At 37.0% G+C, this 25,258-nt stretch overlaps 1 protein-coding gene across 1 annotated transcript; it reads left to right on the forward strand.

Annotated features, from left to right (window-relative positions):
• Positions 1 to 1,618: 1,618 nt before the first annotated feature.
• LOC113510434 (fez family zinc finger protein erm-like) lies at positions 1,619 to 23,634 on the forward strand. Its single transcript, XM_052897161.1, has 2 exons — positions 1,619 to 1,769; positions 20,316 to 23,634. Exon 2 carries the CDS (start codon positions 20,334 to 20,336, stop codon positions 21,453 to 21,455), a length of 1,122 nt encoding a protein of 373 aa, XP_052753121.1. The 5' UTR covers positions 1,619 to 1,769; positions 20,316 to 20,333; the 3' UTR covers positions 21,456 to 23,634.
• The last annotated feature ends 1,624 nt before the right edge of the window (positions 23,635 to 25,258 follow it).

Raw genomic sequence — 25,258 nt, forward strand, 5'->3', positions numbered from 1 at the left:
GAACTGTTTCTTTTCCTTGTAGGATTTATTGATTTTCTTTTTAATTCTGGCTTACTTTCTGTTTATTTTTAGTTTTATTTTTGAGATAATGTAACTTTTATTGATTCTTTTTTAAGTTGTTGTTTGATAAAGAAGTGTTTTTTTCTTATAGGTGAGAAATAATCTACGTTTTGGTTTTCTAAATATAAAACTAAATAGTATACATTTTAATTTTGTTTATTTCTATGTTTTGTCTTAATAAAATAAAAGACTGTTTTGTAAACATATTAATATGTTGATTAAATAAAGAAACACAATTATCTGTGACGATTGTTTCTATAATAATAAAAAGTCTTAGATTATGATTGTTTTCGTTTGTAACATTTTGCCCCATGTAGTGTAACAACCAGCCCCTGATACGGGGTTGAAAGTGACAAGTCTCCTTTTTTAGAATTCTTTCATTTATGCCCAACCTAATCATTTGGTACATAAGAAATATTTTAAATTTAAATGCTGAATAGTTACTTAATCAAACAAATCTATACTGATGTAAAACAAACAAACGAATAAAAAAATATGACACTTTAAAATTAAAATGTCACATCCATCCCCGGTCTCCCCTATACTGTTTCGCCCATGATACCCCCCATGCGTTGCTATTCCTGAGGACTCAGGTGTTATTTCTTTGTAGCCAGTAAATTCACGCCATATCCCACCCTTCAAACCGAAACACAGCCATGCAAACAACTGCTTCACGGTAGAAACACAAATGGGACAGAGGTACCCAAACAATCGACTTTTGTACAGTCTCCCTCTGGTAAAGCAGAAAATAACCACACATACGAGTAGTTTAGCAGATATTTTTCTATATAACTATGGTGGCAAACAAGTATATGGTCCGTCTGATGGCAAACGGAATTACCGTAGCCTATGGACGCCTAACACCAGGGGTGTCTGGCTACGGAGTTGAAAACAATAGACCTTGCTAAGTAACTGTAGTAAGTAATACAGTTAAGCAGTTTTGTTTGCATGGCTGTGTTTTGATTGGGTTTGAAGGGTGGAATATAGCGTGAATTTACTGGGTACAGAGGAATAACACCTGAATCCTCAGGAATGGCAACGCATGGGGGGTATCATGGGCGAAACAGTATATTCTGTTATGTCCACGGTACTGCTCATCTCTATAGGCGACGGTTACCACTTTCCATCAGGTGGGTCGTCAGCTTGTTTGCCATTCTAAGTTGTATAAAAAAAATAAATAAAAAAGATCACAAATGTCTCTGTACACCGCGTTACTCTGTGCGAGACTGCGCAAACCTCATAAAATCTTCGACAAACATACTGCATAATGCACCGCACAAGACCCGCCTAATGATCGTGAACGGGACGGATATCGAATGAAGACGCACGAGCGAGCGAAACGCGCTACACGCCGGCACAAATGCGCAACACCGCCGAGCGGGACGGCAAGATTTTAAATGTGTAATCGCGAGAGGGAGGGGCGACGGCTGCCTGCTGTTGGTCCAAATGGTGAATTATTGAAGCCGGCGACCGCCCTTTGGGCTGCGAGTGGCGACAGGGGCGGCGGGTGGCCCGCGGGCCGCGGGGCGACGGGGCCACTTCGCGCGCTATCCAACGTCACACCAATTTTGAATTTGGAACGGCGAACGGCCATCTTGGCCGTATTCGGTTTTCGCGAGTGCCGATGCTCATTTAGTGGCAGTTGACCAAAGACTAGTTTTGTTTTTTGACAGTGATGGATACAAGGCGCTGAGGTCGGCGGACAACAGGTTGGTCTGCTGAGAATTTATTATATACCTACGCTACCTTTATATACCTCTCTAGAGCGTGTAACGAAACGTATGTCTGTTACAAGCGAAAATCCAACTATTTATTTATTAAACTACTGTTATTAATTCCTATCGCATAGCAAGTTATCACTATGTTAGGTACCTAAGACTCCTTAAGACTGCTTAAGAGTTGGCACTACCTTTTAATTGACAAAACTGGAAAATTATTATATGCAACCATCTTGAAGATCACACAATAAAATATCAATATCGATAGAAATACATCATAAAAGATACATAGCTACTTTATAATATATATATATTTTTTTAATTCAATGAACTGCTTGTTTACGTTTTATATAAACGTTCTTTAATTGGAAGAGACAAAGGCCCAATTCCTATTGAGTTCATCGCAATGGTTCAAGTAACTTGCTAATTTTTTTACTACTATTTACGCACAGCCAACGTTGCCTACTGATTCCATTTGCATCCATTAAGAAACTCAACCTACTTCATTTAGGAATGCGTTTTGAGAGATGTTTAGAGAGTAAAAGACATTGTTGAACTAAACAATAGGTATACGAGAGGCTGGCGCCTGATGTTACCAGTTGCTAGTGCGTTTAATATCTCCGAATTGCCATGACTAAACAGCGACTATGGGGGGGAAGGGATTGTTAGTAATGCGAGCTATCAGTTCCATTGCTAGCAATATACCCTGTCAGGTCGACCTCCACGCGGTTCCCCCTGGAAACCATCGTGGCTAATTCTAATTGAATTCGTCAGGACGGGCAAACTGGCCTGTTTTCATTCTCATCGATCACCCTTCACTGGTGTTCCGCCAGCGTAACCCGTTAGCGCAGGCGGGGTTACCATTCCATTTTCACCCATCAAAGAAAAAAAAACAGCGACTTTGTGTTCTCCGAAGTACGAAGCAAGACATCATGAATCGTTTTCAAAAAATAGGTACGACTCCGAAGTTTAGGCTGGGGTTCTATCCTGATTTCGGTTTCTACTTGTAACATTGTCTGACCTTTCACCGGTTGTTCAATTTCATGAACATACATACATAAAATCATTATTTCATTGACTCTATGGAATGAATTTGATGTCGCCACTCCTTCTAGTGGGGGACTCTCTGTCCTACACTGCAGTTGCCTGTTCGGGGGAGCAACCTTTCTTTCATACATACATATATAAAAATAAATTCCATAAATAGATATGTTTTTTTTATACAACTTAGGATGGCAAACAAATTGATGGCCTACCTGATGGAAAATGGTAACGTCGTCTATAGGCATGAGTAGTACCATGGACATAACAGAGTATACTGTTTCGCCAATGATACCCCCCATGCGTTGCCATTCCTGAGGACTCAGATGTTATTCCTCTGTACCCTGTCAAGTCACGCCATATCTCACACTTTAAACCGAAACACAGCCATGCAAACACAACTGCTTCACGGTAAAAACACGAATGGGACAGAGATACCCAAGCAATCCACTTTTGTACAAAGTCTCCCTCTGGTGGGTTACCGTAGCCAATGAACGCCTGCAATACCAGGGGTATTACGCGCGCGTTGCTGGCCCTGAAGAAACCTTTTTACCCCTCTTTTGAAGAAACCCATGCTGTAGTCTTCTGGAAAAACGACGACAGTACTTCTTAAAATCTTTACTAATATTATAAATTTGAAAGTGAGTTTGTTTGTTATCTCTTAGCTCCTTAACAGTTTAACCAATCATTATGGTATTTGGTATTTATACAGGCATTGGTCATACGGACCAAGTCGGAAGTAAAAGTTATGAAGTAATTCAATTTCAAATTTAAACATACAAGCATTATCAAAGTATGGGTTATGCAATATATGTTTTATCATCGCACCGTTTGCCATCGACAGGGAATTCATCCTCACACGCTTGAACCTTGAACCTTTGAAACCGCACTGTACGCGACCATTTATTTATTCATTTAGGTCGCGTATAGTGCTGTTTCAAAGGAGTTTATCCCGGCATAATTTCCTAGGATTTCCCTAGAGACTAAAGTATGAAGTTCTTCAAAATGGGTATATTAAAGTTCCTTCAGGGTCTGCACAGTGTTGCAGGCGTCATTGGTTACAGTGACCGTTTAGCATTAGACGAACTACATGCTTGTTTTTTTGTATAATATTATTTTGTGTAACACAGATTTTATATTTTATGCATATAAAAATCATTAATTCACTCTTGCGCCACCTACCTGTTATCCATTCTGTCTGTTGTAAACAACCGTTTAACGGATTAAACGAAGATTGTCTGTAAAAGATTGCCCTAGCGATAAGATCGCCTTTTGTAGCTTTATGTATAGGTCTATTTCGATCTGTACGTTATGCTACTATAGTTTAATTGTATTTTCTAATTGTCATTGTATTGTTATTGTTGATGTTTGTTTATGACAGCATATGGCCGTAGTTATGGGGGAGTGCAATGCCTAATCCCTAATGCCCTACCTTGAGATGAAAGGCCCAAAGAAAAATAGACAAATTCACTTTTCGAAATCACTTAATTATTGCTTCTGCCCTACCAAAAAATCTTTTGCCCTACCTTAAACATGGGTCTAGATACGGCCCTGTGACAGCAATATCACGATCGACATATATAGATACACCCTGTATTATACAATCATACTATATTTAGGTATAGAAAGGGCTTAGGTAATACGTTATTGGTCACATCTATTTGATAATAAATATCTACAATGAATTCGTACTCCCTTCGTGTTTCATCAGTGGAAATAGGAATCTACGTTCAATACATCCGGATCGATGGCATTCCTTACGAGCACTCATTAGAGTCTAGTGCACACGGGTAGAGTAGAGAGTATATATAGTAGCTTTGAAGCAGAGTAGAATACTAAATACGTTACTAATTACACCAACGTAGATATATTTGGTAGATTACAAAAAATTAGAAGAGTTAAAGTAGTTACATTATCGATTGTAATTCTTTAATTTGATTTAAACAGTTTATAATAATACGTGTCTAGTTTTTTTTTTTTTAGTGGATGATAATGGAATGGTGCTATCGGTATACACCGGCGGGGCACCAGTGAAGGATGATAGGTGAGGATGAAACAGGTCAGTTAGCCCATCATGACGAATTCAACAAGAATTGTTCACGATGGTTACCAGGGGGAACCACATGGAGAACGACCTAATAGGGCATATTGCTAGCAATAGGATTGTCAAACTCCATTGCCAACAATCCCTTTCCCCCCATACGTGTCCAGTCAAGCAGCAAAATTGTAGAATTAGGTTACAAATAGATAGATAAATACTCCTTATTGTTTCCTCCAAAAGATTACAATAGTAAACTTATTATAAATACAAACAATTACAAGAAATAATCACAATGAAAAAATAATACAACAAAATTTAGTATAATTTTACATAATAGGAAACCTACAATACTAAAAATATTAGTATTCTTCGTATTGGTGTTATTTTTATTATATTATCAACTAGTATTCCGGCCCGGATTTGTACAGCTAGATAGAAGTTTGCTTAGGTACCTACCACTATCGCACTCTTGTTTCTGTCGCCCAGCAGTTGTGTTTATCTATACTTATAATAAATCTGTAGAGAGGTCAACTCTGTACATGAAATATATTTCCAAAATAACTATCAGCGGGTGATTAGTGATCGATACTGATGACAAAAATGCAATCGGTAAAATTTTTGTCTGTCTGCCTGTCTGTATGTTCGTTATAGAAACAAAAACTACTCGACGGATTTTAACGAAGCTTGGTACAATTATTCTTCATACTCCTGGACAGGTTATAGTATACTTTTCATCATGCTACGATTAATAGGAGCAGAGCAGTGAAGCGAAATGTTGGGAAAACGGGAGAAGTTACTCCATTTTTTAAGCTTCCGTCGCGTATGCAGCCTTAATGGCCACTTTCTAAAATGTAAAAATGTCCACCCGCGCGTCGCCGGGACGGGCTGCTAGTCTATACTAATAATATAAAGAGACAAGATTTGATTGTTTGTTTATAATAGATTAATTCAAGAATAACTCAACCGTTTTTAAACTATCTTTTGCCTTCAGAAAGCTACATTATCAGCGAGTAAAAAGACAATATACCTTTTACTTTAGAACATTGTATCTGCGCGTGCGAAGCTGGGCCGGATCACTAGTACCTATATCTATATAGTTGTGCAACTGTATTTTTTTTTATACAACTTAGAATGGCAAGCAAGCTGACGGCCCACCTGATGGAAAGTGGTAACCGTCGCCTATAGACATGAGCAGTACCATGGACATAACAGAGTATACTATTTAGCCCATGATACCTCCCATGCGTTGCCGTTCTTAAGGACTCAGATGTTATTCCTCTGTACCCTGTAAATTCACGCCATATCCCACCCTTCAAACCGAAACAGCCATGCAAACATAGTTGCTTCACGGTAGAAACACGAATGAACTGTATTTCAGTTTGAAGAGATACAGTCGTGAAAATATAGGGTATCAATATAGATATAACATCTTAGCCCTCGAGATTGGCAACTTAAAAAGGAACTATGGACATTACAGTATATTTTGTAATATCCATGGCCCTAATTAAGCCCATAAGGAACGATTGCCACTTTTCGTTATGAAATAAAAAAATATTTATTTATTTATTTAACTATTTATTGTACCAGAGACATAAAAATATATATAGTGACAATTTAATAATTTAAGTGAAACACAATAACATAAATACAGATTAAAATATATACATAAAGGTATAAAAAATTAAATTACTTATGTATTTTCCTTTTGTTTTTTTTTTCGTATTTGTACTCTTTTTTGCGTATGTATCTATATCTATTGTTATTTATGTGCCGTAAGTAATGCAAATAAATTATATATCTATCTATCCGTTAAGGAAGCCATTTCAAATTCCAAATTAAAAAAAAAATCCATAGAAAACTAACAGTTATGTCAATTTGAATACCTTTTTATATAAATAGAGTTGTAAATAAAATCAAAACTCAGAATGCAACCAATCATAATTTGATGAATTTATAAAATACATAAACTATGGGAAGCAGACGTTAAATAGCTAAAATCACATTTAGATGTAACATGAATTAAGGTAGGAAGGAATTATTAGCTATTAGTGAGGGCGCGTCTGTGTGACCCATGAGGTATGTTGTACGTGACAGACCCTTTTATAACGGTGTACTTTGTGTCATAGAGTTTACTGATTCCCGCCCCAGTACGACAGCATTGTGCACTCACACCTCCGACAATGGGAGGGCACCCGACTCACTCAGGTGAATTCTCATTGATTACCTCATATAACAGGATTATATACTAAATTCACACCCTTTTAAATTATTAAAAAATACCCAGCTGTGGGGTTACACTTTGAAATTATCGTGGAATAGCAATAATCAGGTGCAAGGAATATTTATGGATAACAGTGAAATAGTAGAAAACTAAACTTAATTAATAGCAACATTGGATGGATCTGTCAATGTGATTTTTCAAAAAATAAAACTATTAAGTGAACTCAAAAAGAAGGTAGGTAATAACTGAAAAAGTTCTTACTCTCTCACCCATTAATGTCTAGATTATACCTATCAATTTTGCATTACAATGTTAATACAAATATCTTTATTTTGTTTGAAAAGTGGTATAAAGGATGGTACATAATATTTAAATATTCAAATATGGTTTACACATGCTCGTTTGCCCCCTGTTTTCACTTTTCACCGGAGTCTGGCGTACACAATTTATTTAATTGCGCTACTATGCTATACTACGAACACAAAACAAAACCGAATGTCGCATATTTACTTATATCGTCATATTATATAAATGTTAACATATTTACATATTAATAATAAATTAATCGAGTCACATATTTAAGCTTTAAAATGTTTAAAATATTCATTAACTGAGTAAAAACATTTTTCTATCAGCCACCTTGTTGCCGTATTGTTCCGACATAGAGTAGGTCATACTTTCCTTTTCCGTGGATGTCGTGACTAAGGGAGAATGAGGGATGGACAGCAACGTACCTCTTAAAATACTACCAAAGTCTAACTACGATTGCCAATTTGTCTACCAAACGAACCCACTACTGGCAAAAACCCCCTTGAAGGGGAAGACTATGTTTTTTTTTTATACAACTTATAATGGCAAACAAGCTGACGGCCCACCTGATGGAAAGTGGTAACCGTCGCCTATAGACATGAGCAGTACCATGGACATAACAGAGTATACTGTTTCGCCCATGATACTCCCCATGGGTTGTCATTTCTGAGGACTCAGGTGTTATTCCTGTGTACCCTGTAAATTCACTGCCATATCCCAACCTTCAAACCGAAACACTGCCATTCTTCACGGTGGAAACACGAATAGGACAGAGTTTATATTTAGAATAGTTTTTGTATGAAAGAGTAACAAATATAGATCCAGATATTCTCACAACATTTAGCATTTATAATAAACTAGCGACCCGCCCCGGCTTCGCACGGGTGCACATCAGTATTTCTCTACTATATTATGCATGTATTATGCATATAAACCTTCCTCTTGAATCACTCTATCTATTAAAAAAAATCGCTTAGTTATAAAGATATAAGCATACATAGGGACGGATAGACAGCGACAGCGACTTTGTTTTATACTATGTAGTAAATAAAGATAGTAGGTTTTTTTCATGGGTGAAAATGGTATAGTAATCCCGCCTGCGCTAACGGGATACGCTGGCGGAGCACCAGTGAAGGGTGATAGATGAGAATGAAAACAGGCCAGTTAGCCCATCATGATGAATTCGTCAGGAATTAACCATGATAGTTTCCAGGGGAAACCGCGAGGAGATCGACCTGGTTGGGTATACATATTGCTAGCAATGGGATTTTCAGTCTCCATTACTAACAATCCCTTTCCCCCCGATAGTAGAAGATTAGTAATTAATAAATGATAGTAAATCAGTTGACACCCGGAGACGTGGACTAGTATAAACGGACGAGGAGGAAGCCGCAGGGCAAATATTTGCACCACATAATTGGTGACGGTCCCATTCCCCCGCGACTATTGTGCGGTGACACGGGATTGCGTGCGTTCAACGATTGGATTAATTGAAAATGTTAGGACTAAGTCAACACAAGTTGTTTGTTGTCTGATTGCTAACAGAGTCGATTTACCGTTTGTAACTCGAACGGTAATGGGTGTGATATTGGTTTTTTGGTTTCTGTTTCAATTATGTACTTTAAATTCACAAGCAGGACTTAATTTCTTACTAATATTATGAGAAAATGTTCTTATTTGTTGCCTCTTAACCGCTTAACCTAAGAGATCGATGGACAACTTCAAAAATAAGAAAAAGAACAAAGATCAGTGACGTGTAACAAAAAATAAGAAAACTTAAATGGAATTGGACTGGACATATAATGAGAACCAACAAAGAAAAATGGACGAAGGATGTAATAGAATGGTATCCTAGAAATGGGAAAAGAAAACGAGGAGGGCAAATCAAAAGATGGGAAGACGATTAACCTAAAGGATGGGGAAAGTCAGCCAGGGATAGAGGAAAGTGGAAGCAATTGGGGAAGGCCTATGTCGACAGACAACCTGACCAACATAATGGTTGTTAGTAAGCTAGCTCAGTAATAAGTAGTATGTAAGTTAAAATAAAATTGTGATCAGAGAATAAAGGCTTTATTTATATTATTATAATGGCTTAACCAATCACTGTGAGATTTGGTATACTTATAGTGTCTCTATATGGAGAAGGAAGTAAGTTACTTTTAATAGTTGTTTAAACAGGGAATATATTTTGGTCGATCGGCAGGTGAAGTCGAGGATAAAAGCTAGTAAATAAATAAAATTTATTATTTACATCTCATAATAGATATTTATGGAATAAGTTCCCTGTCCAGGTTTTTCGAAGAGACTACAGCATGGGGTTCTTCAAAAGGGGAGTAAAGAGGTTTCTTCAGGATCGGCAACGTGCGCGTAATACCTCTGGTATTGCAGGCATTCATAGGCTACGGTAACCTCTTACAATTATGTGGGCCATATGCTTGTTTGCCACATCAGTGGTATAAAAAAATAAATGTTTATATGATAATTATGTTATTATTGGATATTTTTAAGCGTCTTCACACAGGAGAACATTCTCAGTTCACCTGCAAGGCAATAATTTCTGCAATTCTAAATTCATTTGGATGTTCTTTACAATCGATAGGGTTTACTTTACTCCCGTGTTGGTTCACATTACGAATAGTTTTTGGGAAGAATATTTTTTTTACATTATAACTAATAATATTAACTTTATCTCTAACCTAATGAATGTAGTCTGCCAGTCAGCATAATTGTACATTCACCTACAGAAAAATGGCTGATATATGTAGGTGCTTTTTTTTTATACAACTTAGAATGTCAAACAAGCTGACGGCCCACCTGATGGAAAGTGGTAACCGTCGCCTATACACATGAGCAGTACCGTGGATATAGCAGAGTATACTGTTTCGCCCATGATACTCCCCATGCGTTGTCATTCCTGAGGACTCAGGTGTTATTCCTCTGTACTCTGTAAATTCACGCCATATCCCACCCTTCAAACCGAAACACAGCCATGCAAACACAACTGTTTCATAGTAGAAACACGAATAGGTCAGAGGTACCCAAGCAATTTACTTTTGTACAAAGTCTCCCTTTGGTGATATACATATAGGTATTTACAAATCAGTGTAAATATAAAATTATAAATATACATTAATACTTGCATGTAAAATAATAAATTGGAAACTGTAAACTATATTAAAATCTATAGATTAAAATCTAAAAAGAAATAATTCAATAAACATACGTCTATACATATAAATATTCAAAAGACTTCGGAAAAAAAATCGATTCGATCCTACTTTTTTGTAGCCCATGTTAAAATAATTATACAAATCCAACACTTCAAATATAGCGACACAAAACCCGTTTAATTCCGCACTAAATCCAGTGAAAGTGTCACAATTGGCAACCGTATCTGTATCCACTCACATAATCTGCAAAAAATCCCACCAAACTTCCCGCATCCGTCGGAAACGCGCACGGACGCACCGACAGACCGAAGGATTATTGCATTTATGTGTATAAACCAGTAAACATTACCAGTGAGCCGTGCCGCCTCACAATGGACACTTTCACTGCAGAAAGTGCAAGGAAACACGCGGGATAATAGAATATTGAGCTATTTGGAAGATTAATCTTATATTTGGTTACAGAATACGGGGACAGAGATTCCTGTTTCCGACCAAAAAAAAAGGGTTTTAATTCGAGTGTAAATATTTTGTGCGTGTTTCTCGGTCTTTGCTAATGATTCACCTATTTTTATTTTTCCTTACTAAACTAACCACCTTATTCCATACAACCATAAAACATAATATAACCATAAAAACGTCAAACCTATTTTAGCTATTTGTCTTTTGTTTTCTTTTGCGATAAATTCTCAATTTGAAAGAAAGCGACAAAACACACAAAAACACAAAAGAATTGACTTCAAATGTGGTAAAACTAGTTAATTTGATGCAAAACTAAATTACCGAAGCAATTTTGATAAAGTTCTATAATCTGTAAGTATGTCAGTTCCAAAGAAGCTGCCCAAGTGGTCGGAAAGGTACAACGTGGTCATCATCATGCGTCAGTGATGGTTTGGTGGGGCGTGTCTTATCAAGGAGTCACAAAACTACATTTTTGTGAAAAAGGAATGAAAACTTCAGCCAAAGTGTATCACGATACAGTCTTGGATCGTGCTCTGAAACCTCTTAGCAATACACTTTTTAACAATACACCGTGGACTTACTAGCAGGGCTCTGCACCGTATCACAAGACATGAACTATCCAAGCCTGGCTTGAAACCAACGTTCCGGACTTTATAAAAGCTGAAGACTGGCCCTCATCTAGCCCAGATCTCAACCTTTTAGACTTCAAATTGTGGTCAGTTTTAGAGGACATGGCCTGCTCTAAACGACACGGTGACATTGAGTCTCTTAAAAAATCTTTGGAGTAAACAGTGGCAAAATTTCCCTTGGAAACAGTGTGTAAATCCATAGATTCGTGGCCAGACAAATTAAAAGCCTGTATAAAAGCCAAAGGTGGCCATTTTAATATATATTACTTTTAATACATGTATATATACGGTTAACTTGACATATCGACCAGGTTACACCGGACGTTCAGGTCAGGAGCAAATTTCTTGTTTGTAACGGATAGGTGTAAACATAAAAAATACTTAAAAATACTTAGGTAATAGAATTAAAAAAATAAATTTTATCTATTGAAAGCTATATTAACAGTGGATAAGTGGTGGCTAATTTTATTAAAAAAAAATCTCAAAAAAAATCCTGTACCTTGCCGTTGTCGTTGTACTTTTTAATTCTGGTGATTTATGTTTTTTGATTTTATTGAAGTTTGGTGTTTGAAATCATTTCATTTCAGACATACATTCCGTCCACTGCTGGGCATAGGCCTCCTCCATAGACTGCCATAAAGAACGGTCCTGAGCCACCTACATCCACTGACTCCTTGCAATACATTTGAGGTCGTCACTCCTTCTGATGACTGGTCGTCCTACACTGCGTGAAACACATCATATTCATTACAAAATTAAATGAATAATGCAAAATTGGTGATGTATTATATGACATAGTTACAAAAACAAAAACGAGACCAATTGAAAATCTTCTTTTTTTGAGAGTCGCTTAAAAATACCTCTTATCTCAACCTCTTATATGAACCCCATTGATCGATCGATCGATATCAAATCAAACATTTATAGAATGCAACTGATTTCACAAAATCATTATGTTATTATTTATATTTCCGCTCGTAACATTTGTTAATCTGTCCGTGCCCCAATCGAGAACAAATTATTTGGTAATAAACTGTTTACGCTTTTCATAACAGCTTTTCAATTATAAGCCGCAAAATAATTCAGAAGCAATCTCTATGTATAGCTCGTACAAGAAAACGAGGACCAGAATACGCGATCCCCGAATGCTTAACGAAAATTTAACATTCGGGGGTCTCCGTAAATAAGTCGACCGTAATGACCTTTATTTCCAACTTGGGATTATGGGATTCCGACAGAGATAGTTGTATTAATTCGCAGCGTGCGAGAGAGAGAGGGCGTTTAGGGTGGATTATCGGTGACGGGTGTCCGGAACAGTCGTCGGTTCGATTCCGTCAAATGGGTCGGTAATGATGTCTTGAGTTGACAGATGTCGTGATGCGATGAGTGACTCCAATTGCGATTTACGCTTTGTGATTTTATGGAACGGAAAAAAATGGTATCGAGACATTATTTTGAGTTTTTGCCCATGACAATGATCGAAAAATTATATTATTACGTTTTTTTTTTTAAGAGGTTCTAAATATCTCAAGTGGTTACGATTGAAAAGTCTCGGTGAAGGCGAGTCGAAATTTTAAGCCGAGTGTTCCGTACAGTTATAAAAATTATACTCAATTTTCTAACAATCTTTTAATTACTTTTTTTGCATCCCTTTTTTTATTGTCTTTTATTCTCTTTGTTTAACTACATATTATAAACGACAATGTTTGTAGCTACAAATCAACAATATATTTATTTCGATAGCATATTCGAATGTAATTTACCAGAGGGAGACTTTGTACAAAAGTCGTTTGCTTGGGTACCTCTGTCTCATTTGTGTTTCAACCATGAAGCAGTTGTGTTTGCATGGCTGTGTTTTGGTTTGAAGGGTGGGATATGGCGTGAATTTACAGGGTACAGAGGAATAACACCTGAGTCGTCAGGAATGGCAACGCATGGGGGGTATCATGGGCGAATCAGTATACTCTGTTATGTCCATGGTACTGCTCATGTCTATAGGCGACGGTTACCACTTTCCATCAGGTGGGCCGTCAGGTTGTTTGCCATTCTAAGTTGTATAAAAAAAAAGTAAGTAATTTAAAATTGTAAATCTCATCGGAGTTCTTCCCGTATACAGTACGCGGCATAGAAATTCGTGTCATTACCTTTAACACAATACTAATTTGTGTAGGTTGAAAGAAAGAAAGAAATATATATCTATTTATTCAAGTAAACTAAGATTTAAGCATTTTTGAATAGGTACTTAGTCATTTTTTCATTACCGCTCATTCGGAACGCAATTTTAGCCAAAAAGAACGGGCAAGAAACTCAACTGTTGCTTTTTTCAAAAAGTTTAACTTAAGCAGTATCAGATCATAAAATTTAAAATATATAGTATAAAACTGTAATTAAATAAACATATAGTATGAATTAGTGAGAAACAGAATCACAGGCGGGCATTTCAAGTCGTTCTTTAAAATACAACAGACATACTCGTATAAAATGCGGGGTTTTTCCATGTTTTTGCGCGGAACCCTAACAGTATTAATATTTATACGGTTGGTTAGTAACGATACGGGAATTCCGTATATTATTTATTTTTCATCACCTCTCAGGTGTCTGCTTCTCAATTTCACCAGAGGGAGACTTTGTACAAAAGTCGATTGCCTGGGCACCTCTGTCCCATTCGTGTTTCGACCGTAAAGCAGTTGTGTATGTATGGCTGTGTTTCGGTTTAAAGTGTAAGATATGGCAGTGAATTTACAGGGTACAGAGGAATAACACTTGAGTCCTAAAAAATGGCAACGCACGGGGGGTATCATGGGTGAAACAGTATACTCTGTTATGTCCATAGTACTGCTCATGTCTATAAGCGACGGTTACCACTTACCATCAGGCGGGTCGTCAGCCTGTTTGCCATTCTAAGTTGCATAAAAAAAACCTACATACATTTCTTCCAGAAACATTCTGTCGTGTTTATTCTTTTAATATCATAAATTCACCGCGAAGCGCGTCATCAGCGATCCACTTAGAGCTGTCTACCTCGTCAGCGTGTTAAGTACGCGTGCACCTAATATTCTAACAGCTAATAACACTAATATCCGAGTAATCTCCCGATCTTTCGCCCCTACGTCACCCTCCCATAATCTTGACATCTTATTATCTACCTAAAACGTACAAACAACATCTATTTTCATTGCATTAAGATTCACAATGGCTTGACCGTCGTGCTATCACTTTACGAAGAATGCGTCAATTCAATTTGCACCCAAACATTAATAGTTAAAAGGTCGCTTTTTATTTGCATACAGAGAAATAACCCTACGGATGCTTAGATGAAGTATCATTTCGGATAATTTCATTTTCAGCTATTTAATATTCGACTTTAAGTTTGTGGGGTTTAAGTAGAATTTTCTTTGTTGTGATGTTATTAAGTGATTTAAACCTGCTTAATCTATTATCTCGTTGCTGTATCGGATTAGATGCGATCGCTTGTCGATAACGTGTTGCTTAGTGTGGCTTTTACACTGATTGGTGTGATTAGATTGCGACGATAGCGCCCTCTGTGTGAAAGGAGTTCACTTTGGTAATGTGATGGACATTGGATAGGCTTGAATGGACATTGAATAGGCTTTTAGTGAATAAAAATGTCTATATACATCATAAAATCACGCTATTTGCCCTGTACGGTATAGACAGAGAGCTAAACTACGAGTACTCACGAATATGTACTTCTATAAACGATTTTTTAAGTGATTCTCGATTTGTCTATATTTCTGTTTTGTGTGTATTTGTATGCGATATCTTCGTCAAATGTGGACATTTTTTTGTGATATATTAAAAAGCAAACAAGTTGACGGTCCATCCAATAAAGTATGGAAATTAATACCATGGAAATCACGTAATATACTATGACACGCTCATGCTAGCATCTCTCATACGTTGCCATGCAAACAATGCAAACATGCAAATAATTGCAAATAGTAACAATTACTATTATTGAAGATATCCGGGGACAGTTTGACTGCTCAATAATAAGATATTGAATTACAGTTAATTTTAACCCTAATCGTAAGGGGGGAAAGTGGTTATTAGTAATGGAGACTGAGAATCCCATTGCTAGCAATATACCCAACCAGGTCGACTTTCTCGCGGTTCCTCTTAAAACCATCATGGTTAATTTTTGTCGAATCCATCATGGTGAGCCAACTGACCTGCATTCATTCTCACCTATCATCTACCACTGGTGCCTCGTCGGTGTATACCGATGGCGCGAACGGGGTAACCATTCCATTTTCACCCATCAACCCAAAAAACACCTATCAAAATATCTCGACTGAACTAGATACGATTTCTTCTACCAATCCAAAGCTACACAAATATCCCAGTACGGGAATTGAACTTGCGACCGTGTAGAAAGCTACCACACTCACAACTAAGCCAACGGGGTCACGGAACAATTCCCAATTGTTAATTACAGCCAACGGTCGATTGCTCGATATAAAGCGAACAAAACAATAATACTCTCCGTTGTGTTAGGGAACTCGAGCGGGCATTGTTGGCACAACAGAGCTCTGCCAGCACCTGGCCGTCGCGGGCTTGATGGTATCCGCCACTCTGAGTGGCTACTTGAAAAAAAAAACGATGTATAAGTTGTTCGATTCTTTTAATTGGTTTATGCGTAATTTTAGAGCAAGTTTTTATGTGGTTTGAAACTAAATATGTAGTAGTAACCTACATTGGTGTCCCACCATTGTACACCATAAGCAAAGCCGGGCGCATTACTCCATCTTTATCATAGCTCTTCTCTTTTTATTTAAGAGTTTCCTCTTGTCATTGCAAGTAATTCATGCATCCTCTTCCAGCCAGCTCTATCCCAGGCCATATCCTTAATCTCCCTATACGACATGACACCTAATGTTTCCTTTATCTGTCCCATGTAGTTATTCCTCGGTCTTCCTCTTTATCATAGCTACGAACTATCAAAGTGAGTGTTTCAAACACCATGTATTAATGATACATGGTGTTTGAAACACTCACTTTTTTATTTTTATTTATTTATTATTATAGAATAATGCCTATAGGTTACAGAGGATGTAGGTACACGTAGTAGAGATGTAGTACGTATACGTACGAGTGTATTGGACACACTATAGGCCGTTAATAAGTAAAATCTACACAAACAATGTCAAATTTAATCTATAAAGTAATTAAATTACAAAACCAATGACATAGAAGTGTCAACATTAATAAATTTATAAAATAAAATGTCAAAATTAAGAAATAATTAAATAATATTTTATTCCTCAAAAAAAAAATTAGTAACGCGCTTCCTGATGCCATTAAGAGACTACCGACTAAACCGTCTTTCAAAAAAAGCGTTCACGTTCACTTTCTTACTTTATCCGAGCAGTAAGTGCTTTATATTATTCCCAAATTCGTGTATAATATAGTATATATCATATATGTGTAAGTATATTTGTTATTCATATATATTTATTCGTTTATATATGTAATTTTAGTATGTATGTATATCAATAATTAGTAGTACCGCATTCGAGTATTCTGACACTTCCCTACGGTTGACTGGGAGAGAATGCTTTTAGCATTAAGTCCGCCATGTACACATATTTGTACTGATGAATAAATAAATAAATAAATAAAAAATTAATTCAATTTGTGACCAATCAATCATTTATCAATTCAATCAATCAATTTAACACTATTAATTGAAATAATAATTAATAAAATTGATTCAGAACTAGCGTTAGATCATAGCAAAAAATTCTTTCATAATTTGTTTTAATATAGTCATATATTTGAATTTCAATTCATCTTACATACGTTTTAAACCCATTCGCGACCGCACGAGCATATTTCGCGTGTTAACCCTGCACCGAGGGGACTATTGTGCCCGTTTAATTGCTGCTGCAATCAACCCTCTTGCTGTGACTTTGTTTTAAGAATTGGGGGTCTAAAGTGGTTATGCGTTGATTTGTAAAGGATTCTAACGCTAACGACCGTGACTGCAGACAACAATGCATAATACAGACACGACAGACGGAAAGCAATTTTGCGGTATCGGGCATTTCTCTGATTTGGTGCAAATTTAACGAAATCGAGAGAAAAAAATACTTTCTTTTCGATGTTTATATGAAAATATATAAAAATCATACTGTCAAGGTCATTTTTTTTTATACAACTTAGAATGGCAAACAAGCTGACGGCCCACCTGATGTAAAATGGTAACCGTCGCCTATAGTAACATAGACATAACAGAGTATACTGTTTCGCCCATGATACCCCCCATATGTTGCCATTCCTGAGGACTCAGGTGTTATTCCTCTGTACCCAGTAAATTCACGCCATATCCCACCCTTCAAACCAAAACACAGCCATGCAAACACAACTGCTTCACGGTTGAAACACGAATGGGACAGAGGTACCCAAGCAATCGACTTTTGTACAAAGTCTCCCTCTGGTAAATCATTATTTGACCTCATTGTGTCCTCACCTATCATCCCTCACTAGTACTATTAGGATTCCATTTCCATCCACTTACAAATTACATAATAACCAGAGACATCGCTAGACTTACTTTCAGTTACTTATATCAGATTCTGATATGCTCTGCAAAAGTCTACAATTGTTCGAATCGCTCTAGAATATTATAAACGAGAACTTACGAAGTTGACAAATGAAATAAGCAATATATTTATTTTCATTAATTACAAAAACCATATCCCAGAGGCATTCAAACAGGGAGGGTGTTTCAATTCCACATGAAAAATCCATAGACAGACCGCACGTCGCACGACGTTTGTAAACGATTTGCATACAATAGCGCGCGAACGTTTCACCGAATCAAAAAGGGTACCGCGTCAAACACAACGCTTCGCTCTGCTTTCCAATTTACTTAAAACAAGCACAACACAGCCTCTCGATCTGTGTACCGCACCGCTGTCACGCCCACATCCATAAATCTATAGTACCATGGGAGATGTAAAGCGGGGGTTACAGACAATTATGGTGAAAATATTGTTTTCCGGGTAGATCAGATTCGTAAACATCAAAACGTGAGGAAGAACAAGTTAGATAAGAGAATAAAAAATAAAAAAAATGTAGGATAACAGAGAAAAGTCGCGCTATGACAGATAAAGTGCTATATAGATCTGTGAATGCTACATAGACTTGGGCATTTGAGTCATTCCATTTAAAATCGTCTAAAAATAATGTTATGTGTACTTAATTCCTGCCGACCAGAAGTTGTTAACTCCAAACAGTTAAGACACTAGAGTCCCTTAAAATTCACGAAAAATGACTAAAAAACACTCATTTTCAGCACGCTGTCGCTAATGGTAGGTATTTGTTGAGCAAATTATTATTTGGTATACTTAAACTACTATCTATTCACCTAAGAATTACGGTTCAATAATGGGATAATCTTCAAAAAGAAAAAACTTTGAGGAAAAATTAATTAAACTAAAAAAAATCGATATTTTGAAGATTTTATTTAAATGCGCGGTATCAAGCGCTTATAAAAATCAAATTCGTGTAAATTTCATTCTTAGGAACCCTAGAGAAGAGTCCCTCAAAGTTACACTAAAATCTAAAATGGGTCAGCTTAGCCGATTATACGATTTCAAATGGAATGACCCATTTGTAAAAAATGTCTTACAAAAGTTTATTCAAAATTAAAGGAACAAAAATATCCCCATCGGTCATTAACTGTCCACTGTCGAACATTAACCTCCCTCATGTGGGGGGAAAGGGATTGTTAGTAATGGAGACTAAAAATCCCATTGCTAGCAATATACCCAACAAGGTCGACCTCCTCGTGGTTCCCCCTGGAAACAATCATGGTTAATTCCTGATGAATTCATCATGATGGGCTACCTGGCCTGTTTTCATTTTCATCGATCACCCTTCACTGATGCCCAGCGTATCCCATTAGCGCAAGTGGGGTTACCATTCCATTTTCATCCACCAAAAAAAAAACCTCCCTCATGAGTGAGGGTTTGCCGGTAGGTTTGCTTTGCTCGGCAGGCGAGTTGACAAACGCAGTTAGGCTTTGGTAATGTTTTAAGAGGGACGCTACTGTCCATTTCTCAGATATTAAGTTCCCTTAGTCGTGTATGTATAGGCAATGCTTATTTAAGTTTTAGTCTGAAGACAAAACCAGTGCATTCTCTGACATATTTGTCCCATTATTGTGTCAGTATTATTGTTCTTGTGCAATAAATTATTTTTGGTATTTATTCCACTAACATCGCAGGAAAAGCTTTTTTTGTTATACAACTTAGAATGGCAAACAAGCTGACGGCCCACCTGATAGAAAATGGTAACCGTCGCCTATAAACATAAGCAGTACCATGGACATAACAGAGTATACTGTTTCGCTCAAGACACCTCCCATGCGTTGCCATTCCTGAGGACTCAAATGTTATTCCTCTGTACCCAGTAAATTCACGCCAAGCTTATATCTTAGTATAGTTACTTAATTGTTTTAGCGTATTTATTTATTTTTACGTTTTCATCTATGGTTTTCATGGACTTTAAGATTAGATAAAGGTTAAATATACTCATTTATATCAGAATTTTAATCAATGTTTTGTTCCTATTAACTGTATTCACACAGCTCTACTTAATTTATATACTACAAACATTTTATAAATTCCCTTGTTGCAGATGTAATACAACCCCAAGATGCAGCCATTCCAGTCGAGCGGGCGAGCAGACGGCCCGCGGGAGTCATCCCCCGACCGGGCCAAATCCCCAGACACTCCTGCACCAGTGCTCAACTTCTCTATAGCGAGACTAATGGAACCAGACCGAAAGAAATCTGTGTCACCAGAACCTCCCCCTCCGCCAGGGTTCCTCTCATACGGAGCCCAGCTATTGGACTCCGCATTCAAACAGTACATACCTTCCGCTAGACGACAGCTGGTTTCTCATTACCCTCTACTGTATTATAGTCCCGACTTAGTATCCTTAACTTATGCTCACCAACTACATATGCCGAGGCCACCGCCGGCGCCATCGTCCCCCGTCCAAAGACCTCCAAGTCCTAGGCAGCCAGCAGCCGATCATGCTGTATCATCCACTACAGGGCCAACACCATCTCCGGCAAAGAACAAGAGTTTCGCTTGTGGCGACTGTGGGAAGGTCTTCAACGCTCACTATAATCTGACTCGGCATATGCCGGTGCACACTGGAGCGAGGCCGTTCGTATGTAAAATATGTGGCAAGGGATTCCGACAAGCGTCCACACTGTGCAGGCATAAGATCATACATACATCGGAAAAGCCTCACAAATGCCTGACATGTGGAAAAGCGTTTAACAGATCATCAACGCTGAACACTCACGCGCGAATCCACGCCGGATACAAACCGTTTGTTTGCGAATTCTGTGGCAAAGGCTTCCATCAGAAAGGCAACTACAAGAACCATAGATTAACGCACAGCGGTGAAAAGGCCTACAAATGCAATATTTGCAATAAAGCATTCCACCAGATATACAATCTGACCTTCCATATGCACACGCACAACGAAAGAAAGCCGTTTACGTGTAATATATGCGCAAAAGGTTTCTGCAGAAATTTCGATCTTAAGAAACACACGAGAAAGTTGCATTTAGGTGCTGTAAATTCTAACAATGGCGACTCGTCTTTGGACACACAGGACGAGTCCACACAGGAAGCCACTAACAGTCCCGGGGAAGACGCAAGCAGAGCTGCTTTCAGACCGTTCCTGGGAACGTCGTACCCTCGTCTACTGGACCCAGCGCGGATGGCAGCACCCAATACATTTTTCTCAAAACTGTTGTGACCAGGCGCCTCTTATTACAACAATTTCGAAGCTAATGAGTGAATTGATGTTGGATTTGATGTACCTATTAATTTTAGAAAATTATTTATTATGTATATTGAAGATTTTATTTAGTTTGTAGCGTAATATTATGTGATAGATGTATATTTACGAATCAAATATAGGTGGTACATATAGATATACCTTGGCCTCTACCAATATTCAGAACTATAGTGTGAATTTATTTAATTTTTCAGCTCTGGTTAGTGATATAAGAAGTGTCTGAGTTACATACATACATACCATTACAAAACAATGTCCACGAATCGTTGCCATGCGAAAAATGTTTACAAGTGTTAATCCACAATTGTTCTCAATAAATTCTCATAATCTCTCGTGGTATCATAACAAAAATAAATCAGAGCAACTGAAATACTGGTAGTTATTTCAGCTAGTTCATTGTTTAGACCAGTGTTTCCCAACCTTTTTCGTGCCATGCCCCACTTGAACATTTCTAAAATTTTTATGGCCCCATACATAATTTTTCCCGACAAAGTTTACTTGACGACTCTAATCGCCCAGTTGATATTTTGGTAACGTCAAACAAAATTATACCTAATAAATATTTACAGCATTTTTAACATTTTTTTTTTGTTTTATTTAGTACCGATATCTACTGGTAGCATTGCATTTGAATGGCCCGGAGCAAAATGGTTAAAATCGCTTCGAGTCCATTTTTAATTGCCCCCTTAACTATCAAATTGCCCCATGTGGGGCGTGGGCCTCACGTTGGGAAACACCGGTTTAGACTGTTCTTCATGTTATATCACTTATTTCGTATTTATCTTGATGTAAATTTGATTATCCACAATCTTTCTGAATTTAAACAACTGAGAGTTTTACAACTAGTAACATACTGTATTTAACGTGACTGTAGTTCTTGGATTAAAAATTAACAAAAAAATAAACAAATTTAGTTCAAAATTGAACGGCGAGTGTAAATACAAAGCTATCAAACTTTAATAGGCAATTATGTAAATAATACAAAACGTTACATTATTGACAAATATGTATATAAACTTAAATATGTATTTATCCGAGTACATATTTAAATATAAAATATTCAGAATGATGTATGAAATAGTTAGATGTTTCGCTTTGAAGAGGAAAGTAATTAAACTATTGCGTGATGTTGCAGTTTCTTTTTGTTGCAAGAGATAAAAAAGGCACAAGTGATGTTCTGAGGTCGCCGCTTATCATCTGGTAAGCCGTATGCTTTATTGAACTTTGTCTGCATAAACAACTATATGTGAAAGCTAAATGTATGATTATTGTTTTTGAAATCAGCAGCATCCTTCTAAAAAAGTGTTAATTTATCAAAAACACTTATCAAAAATCGAATATTAACATCTGAACGTGCCGTGTTAGTATAGAAAGTCTATGCTCGCCTCACGTAGTTACTTAGGCCATATTAGTATGTGAAATTGAACATTTTCTCCCAAATATTTATAGTCATTTACATTTAAAATGAATAATGTTTAAGTTCACATGAAGAACACTCCTGATTTTGTGATTTCGCCCTATAAATAACTCATACAACACCGAGACAATCAATGCCTGTGGGACTATTTGTAAAGCAAGAGTTATAGAGTTAATAAATAATCAAATATATTCAAACTTGTATTTCGTTTCGAGGTAATCAGAAGCTTTATATCAACTAAATGTGGACTACAAACAGTCATTGTATCTCTGATTATCTCGTCTGTGATTGCAGTTCACAGCATATACTCACAAATATAATTTCAGTGCAACGAACAAGTTTTTAGACTGTTTAAAGCATTTACAAGTTTTCATTTAGTATTTCGTACATAAAAAAAAACGTCCAATTTCTAAAAAGAAAAAATAGTTTTAGTTATTGAAATTATTTCTCATTTTGCCCAATTTGAAAGAAAGTGATAAAAGACTTGTTTAATTTTAGCAGGTACGAGTATTAATTTTACGAAAGATAACTATTCTTTCTCGAACATTTCATCAGGTACACTACCTGAATTGTATAGCTACCTACTTGAAACATTTGTTTTGAATTTCAAAGTGTAATTTGTATAGAAGTTGTACATTGACTACCCATCAATAGACACGTATCGTTGAAGTGTGATGCAATATTGTATAATTAAATATATATTATACAAATAATATTAAACATACTTTTATTTATTTATTCTCAAATCTATTCTGGTCTACGTATGGCGGTGGTTTTACAACCAATGCATTATGAATAACGACAGAAAAATAGTTAAGTCACAATTTTAATTGTGATTACTCGAATTTATTGGGGGGAAAGGGATTGTTAGTAATGGAGACTGAGAATCCCATTGCTAACAATATACCCAACCAGGTCGACCTCCTCGCGGTTCCCCCTGGAAACTATCATGGTTAATTCCTGATGAATTTATCATGATGGGCTAACTGGCCTGTTTTCATTCTCATCTATCACCCTTCACTGGTGCTCCGCAAGCGTATCCCGTTAGCGCAATCGGGGTTACCATACCATTACCACCCATTAAAAAAAACTCGGATTTATTAACCGACTTCAAAAATACTTTTTAAAATCGGTAAAAAAGTATTTTTGTTATATATTTAATATTTGTTACGTCATAACTTCAGCTAGTTCTAAAACAAATTTGTATAATATTTTTTTTTATCCAAAAGGATATATTTACAGATTGGTCTTGCAGGCATTTTATCAAAATCGGTTTAACAGTTTAGTTTTATCCCTTTCAGACCTGAACGATACGGGCGTGAGTTGTAACATTAAAAAATTCTAAAACCGCGCGCAATTAATTTTTACTCACGAAGCTGAAATAACATGATAGTGAGACTCTAAACCAGCCAATAAGAAATCATTTTAGCGGTACAGTAGTCTCGTGCGTGCCGGCAAGATGGCTTGGCTCCAAAACACGAAAATATAAAATCTTGGGTCTGAAAGGGTTATACTGAAGTCGGTTTTTTGTGGGACACAATCTTTACTCACGTTGCCGGCGATGCCATAAAATAGAATAGAGTTATTTATCGTGGCGTCGGCGATCATAATTATAATAGGTATATTTTATTATTATAATAGTTATATTATGGCAGAATTGATTTTAAACTGATATAAATAATAAGAATACAGTATGACTCACGATAGTTATTATTCAATTACTTTTCTTTTGTTTTTATACAACTTAGAATGGCAAACAAGCTGACGGCCTCACCTGATGGAAAGTGGTAACCGTCGCCTATACACATGGGCAGTACCATGAACATAACAGAGTATACTGTTTCGCCCATGATACCCCCCATGCGTTGCCATTCCTGAGGGCTCAGGTATTATTCCTCTGTACCCTGTAAATTCACGCCATATCCCACCCCTTAAACCGAAACACAGCCATGCAAACACAATTGCTTCACGGTTGAAACACGAATGGGGCAGAGGTACCTTCCCTCATTGCGAGCGAAAGGAATTACTTTTAAATAATCTCATCCTATACTGTATTTGTTAAAAATAAAGTCCCTCTTTATTAAATAAAGCATTTTAAAATAAGTTTCTCTTTCTACAAGAGAAATCGTTAAAAAAGTCTTGGCATTGGTAAGTATCGTGTAACCGAAAACGTTAAACGTCAACAAGTTGACGGCTAAACCCGAGAACAATGATTAGTGCTATTTGCCAGCTATTATGCAGCCGCGGCATGCTCACGCTGCGCTCCGTGGGGGCTGGACTGGAACAGAAAATTATAACCTTGACCCGCCCTGAGTAGCGGGACAGAGTTTCCCAAACATTAGCA

Source organism: Galleria mellonella, unplaced genomic scaffold (genome assembly GCF_026898425.1).
Source record: "Galleria mellonella isolate WM207_F2 unplaced genomic scaffold, CSIRO_AGI_GalMel_v1 utg352, whole genome shotgun sequence".
Lineage (NCBI taxonomy): Eukaryota > Metazoa > Arthropoda > Insecta > Lepidoptera > Pyralidae > Galleria > Galleria mellonella.